At 38.7% G+C, this 4,697-nt stretch overlaps 1 protein-coding gene across 1 annotated transcript; it reads right to left on the bottom strand.

The window, feature by feature from the left end:
- Window positions 1–271: 271 nt before the first annotated feature.
- LOC137736011 (glutamyl-tRNA reductase 1, chloroplastic-like) lies at window positions 272–3,353 on the bottom strand. Its single transcript, XM_068475361.1, has 3 exons — window positions 2,829–3,353; window positions 2,004–2,245; window positions 272–1,707 (listed from the first exon to the last, which is right to left on the bottom strand). The coding sequence occupies exons 1-3, from the start codon at window positions 3,091–3,093 to the stop codon at window positions 577–579; spliced, it is 1,638 nt and encodes a 545-aa protein (XP_068331462.1). The 5' UTR covers window positions 3,094–3,353; the 3' UTR covers window positions 272–576.
- Window positions 3,354–4,697: the final 1,344 nt, after the last annotated feature.

The following is a 4,697-nucleotide window of genomic DNA, read 5'->3' as shown; positions in this document are numbered from 1 at the left end:
CCACTAATGAGCTCAGTTTTGTTGTGAGCCGTTCACATCAAATGCAACGGCTAAACTTGGTTCACACCATTGGTCCACAAAAATTGGTCCGCACAAGAGAATCGGCTATCCAGGTGATCACATAAGGCTCCTCACCGGAAGGAACCAAATTGATAGTGATGACAGTGACGGGAAACAGCAATAGTTTCATATTTTGCCCAATATACCAATGGTACGGGTTGCGGTGTTTCACCAACTAATGAGACACAATTGGACAATAATCTCGACAAAATTATGAATTGCAATCTATATTCATCTCAAATTACTTTTAATTACAAGAATTAACACTAGTACAGATATAACCTCATAATTTCGATACGAAGCCGAACAGCCACTTACGAAGATAAGAATCAGGTTAGTGTCTTACACCAATGAATGAATTGGAAGGTCGCCCAGACCAGCTGGGACCAACACAATTTGTCTATGGAATTGAAGATTTCACCAGAGGGAACGCTAAAATGACAATGTGAGAATGTTTTCCCCTTATTCGAGTTTGAGGAAGTAGATGTGTCGCGAAAGAAATTTGATGTTGTAGCTTTACTTCTGGGATTGTTCCACCTTTGCTCGAATTTTTTGCTCCAATACGGATATTTCTGTCTCAAGGCTGAACATTCTGTTAAGAGCATGCATATTCTCAAGTGTCTCACTCAGAGTTCGACTATCACTCCCATCGCATCTTAAGTGCTGCATCGGACCATGAAGGAGCTTGTTCACAATACCTCGGCTAAGATCATCTACAGCTCTTCTTGTTTTCTTTGATATGTCATCACCCATTTTTGATAAACATTTGTCAAGCTCTGCAGCTCTGATTCTTTCAGCATAAGCTCTTAATTTCTTGATGGTAGGTACTGTCTCCAAAGAATCCCTCCAAGCTTCAAATTGTTTCGATTCTTCAGTAATAATTTCCTGAGCTTCCATTGCTTTCCGAAGGCGATCCTCTTTGTTAGCAGCCACAACCTCCTTAAGGTCATCAACATTGTAAAGTCGAGCACCATCAACATCAGCAACACATGAACCCACATTCCGAGGGACGGAAATATCAACAAAAAGCCTCAAACCACCAGTCTCTGGACCTACAGCAGGAAGGTCCTTCACATCATCTTTGAAAAATAATGGGGTTTCTGATGCGGTGCTGGTAAAAACCACATCTGCCTCTGCTGCACAGGTAAGCATTTCTGTAAGAGGCTTGTAAATGATCTCAATACCCTTCAGCTCCTCACGGATGGATGCCACTCTCTCCTCGGTTCTATTCACAACAACCATCTTTGTGCAACCTTTTGCTACCAAGTGTTTGATCACAAGCTTTCCCATTTTGCCCGCACCAATCACCAACATTCTTGCAGTAGCATGTGATGGTGCAGGAAGCTTCATCAAGGCAAGTTCAACAGAAGCAGAGCTTACAGAAACTGCCCCAGCAGCAATGTTTGTTTCAGTTCTAACCCGCTTTCCCACAGTGATTGCGTGCTTGAACAGCCCACTGATGTTTCTACCAAAGCCAACAACTCCTTGGCCGACTTTAACAACTTGTTTCACCTGGGCAAGAATTTGACCTTCTCCGAGGACAAGAGAGTCAAGACCTGCTGATACTTCAAAGAGGTGCTGAGTGGCATCTTTATTATAGAGTAAAAACCGGTGTTGGCACAGCTCAGAAACAGGGACTCCACTTGTCTGCAAACAAAGCAAAGAGTGTCAGGTAATGTTTTGGAGCAAGAAATGATCATGATCAATTCAGGATACTCTTTTCATAAGCCGGAGAAAGGAAAAACCGTACAGGCTCAAACTGTAACCCACAAAGAAATTGAGTGTAATTTTTCGTTTCAAAGAAAGGAATCAAAAATAAAAAAAATAAACATTTTCTCCAATGTCAAATAAGATGATTGACTTATCCATGTCACAATACACATGCAAAAGAGTCGGTTATTGTCATTTATACCACAAACAACACATAAAGAAACGGAAAGTACCTTTGACATCCACTCGGTAACTTCTTTGACACCACGATGCTGAGATAGAGCTACAACATATATCTCCATTCGGTTGCAAGTGCTAAGAACAGCTGCTTCTTCTATGTGATTTAAACCACACAGCTCCTCTATGGCTCGAGGCCATTCTGCTTCTGGAATGGCGAGTTTTTCACGCATTTCAACGGGTGTTGTGTGAATACTAAGTCCGATGACCACAATGCTGCTTCTTTCCTTTGTGTATCCTGAGAAGAAAAATAGTGGAACTTTAGTTAGACAACATTACAAATACACTAAAAAAGTACGCCAAACAGATTCTTATATAAAGTATGAAAACAACCTTGAATCATGAACACAACCAAACCAAACATTATCCTACGGTCATCAAAAGCATCTGAATCATAGAACCGCAGGTAAAAGAGGTGGGGGTAAAAGATAATACATTCAGAAGTACATATGAGATACGATACCAACCCCGGATTACAGACACATTGTATGGCTGTGATTTCTCTTGCATTCAAAATTCATACTGAAAAGATGTTTGGGAAAATGAGAAAAATCCCAAACTGTACTTTCTATGCAGCAATTCTAAACCCAGACAATCTCCAAAAATTTGAGCACATATATATTGGATAAAAAACCATCAACATTACACAAAACCCATCATGCATTAACATTATTTGGAACAAATACATTCACAAAACCCACAATTGCAAGAAGAAAAATCAATTCCAACACAAACCCATTAGAGAACACACAAAAAAATTAATAAATTCAATAGGAAACAAAACAAAGCAGAAGGATATTAATGGGAAAAGAGAAACGTACTGTCAGCGGCAGAGGTCTTGAGCTGCTCAAGAGCGGAGATATTGGAAGCGACGGACTGAACCGCGGCAGCAGAAGCATCAGAAGAAGCAGCCACCTCGCACCTCACTCCTCTCTGAATTTGGAGCCTTCGGCTCCTAATTGGCCTCACAGAACCCACCAAACAGGAACCGCTAGAGGCCGTGGACGACGTGGTTGCAGCCGACGATGAAGATCTCGACAGCAGAGCCTCCAACTTTGCTCCGGCGAAACTGGTCGACACCGCCATTGACCCAAACGAGAAGGCGCTTCCAAAAATCCTCAAAAATTTGAGAAGAGAAGAGATTGGAGGAGTGTGGTATTGGGATTGGAGCAGCCGAAGGAAGTAATGCTGGGCGATTGATTTGGATTTTTGGGTTCTAATTTGCGTTTTGAGAGAGAAGGGGGGAGGGTGTGGGTTTGGTGGGCGTACAAAAGAATTGACCCTCTCTCCCTCTCTGTGTGGGAGTCCCTTGCCAATTGGGAATTCCGGAGGGGGTTGGGGTGTTTGGGATTTCTGATTTCTCTGCGTTCTGATTGGCGGATGGAACACACGTTTTATCCACACTCCTCTTCACCGTTTGGGGACCCCCGCCTTGGGATTATGCAAATCATTTAACGGAATTGATAACTACACTTGTTTTTTTTCTTTCTTCTAACTCTTCTTTATTTTTGTTAAAAGAATAAAAATATTGAGAATTAGATGGGGAACTGCTCTTTAATAGGAACCGCTATTAGGACTTTAAAAATCGTATAAGTGATTTTTTTTCTAATTATAAAAATGCATAGTACAAAATGAGTTTTTTTAAAATGTCAATAGCAATTTTCTTCAAATTAGTCAACATTTTAATTACCTTTTGTGAGTTGAAGTTCGGTGAGAAGCGAGAGGAAAGAGAGGGAACAAAGAAGGATGAAAAGATAAAAAATAAAGTCTTAATAAATATATTATATATATTTTCCGTGAAATAACAGAAATTAAGTAAAGTCAAAATTAGAACTACACATACTTATGGATAATAAATTAGTTAATTTTGAGATTTAATTTAAATTGAATTTTCCAAATATTATGTCTTCCCTTTACTTACTTTTCTTTTGAAAATAAAATGGCAAGGTTAATAATTCTAATCATTCTAATTCCACAAAATTAGAGGTTAATAATCTAACCAATAGCTAGTATATCAACCTTGTTCGGATAAAAGATAAGATTTCCTATTAGCATTTGACCAAACTTATTTGGCTGTAAATAAGAAGATAAACATTTGACAAAAGATAAAGGATAAGCTATGGTCTTACACTAGGTGAGTCTAATTCCTATATTCTTACATGCGTCTGCACTTGAAACTAACTATAGGGTTCGTTTGGAAGTGCTTTTATAATGATTAAATGCATATTTAATAAAATTGATTTTGGATTCCAAAAACATTTTAAATCAAACACCTTGAGTTTGATCTGTATAATGGTCTAACAATTGTCCAAATACTATCAATGGAACCAAGTTCACTACTGACAGATAACTTCTGCGAAAATCAAAAGTGGGTATCAATTATCAAACTGAAATTGTTATGACAATTCTTTCGAACTGACTCTGATGTTTTTTTCCGAAAACATTATGCGGAAATAATTTGAGGAGAAGGATTCTCTGCTTTTCTCTTTCCATCCCCTTACATTCTCTTTTCTCACATTTTCTAATTTGTCTTTCTCTTTTTATAAAAAATTAATATAAGATATTGACGTGTCTTAACCATGACCGTTCAAATAGGAGAAGAGGGAATGAGAGGGAAAAAAAGGAGGAGAGATAATCCTACTCCATAATTTGAACATTGATATTGATCATGCTTGGGTCCATGTCATCCA

Source organism: Pyrus communis, chromosome 1, assembly GCF_963583255.1.
Source record: "Pyrus communis chromosome 1, drPyrComm1.1, whole genome shotgun sequence".
Taxonomy (NCBI): domain Eukaryota; kingdom Viridiplantae; phylum Streptophyta; class Magnoliopsida; order Rosales; family Rosaceae; genus Pyrus; species Pyrus communis.
The sequence above is the reverse complement of the archived record's forward strand: the minus strand, read 5'-3'. Positions and strand labels throughout refer to the sequence as shown.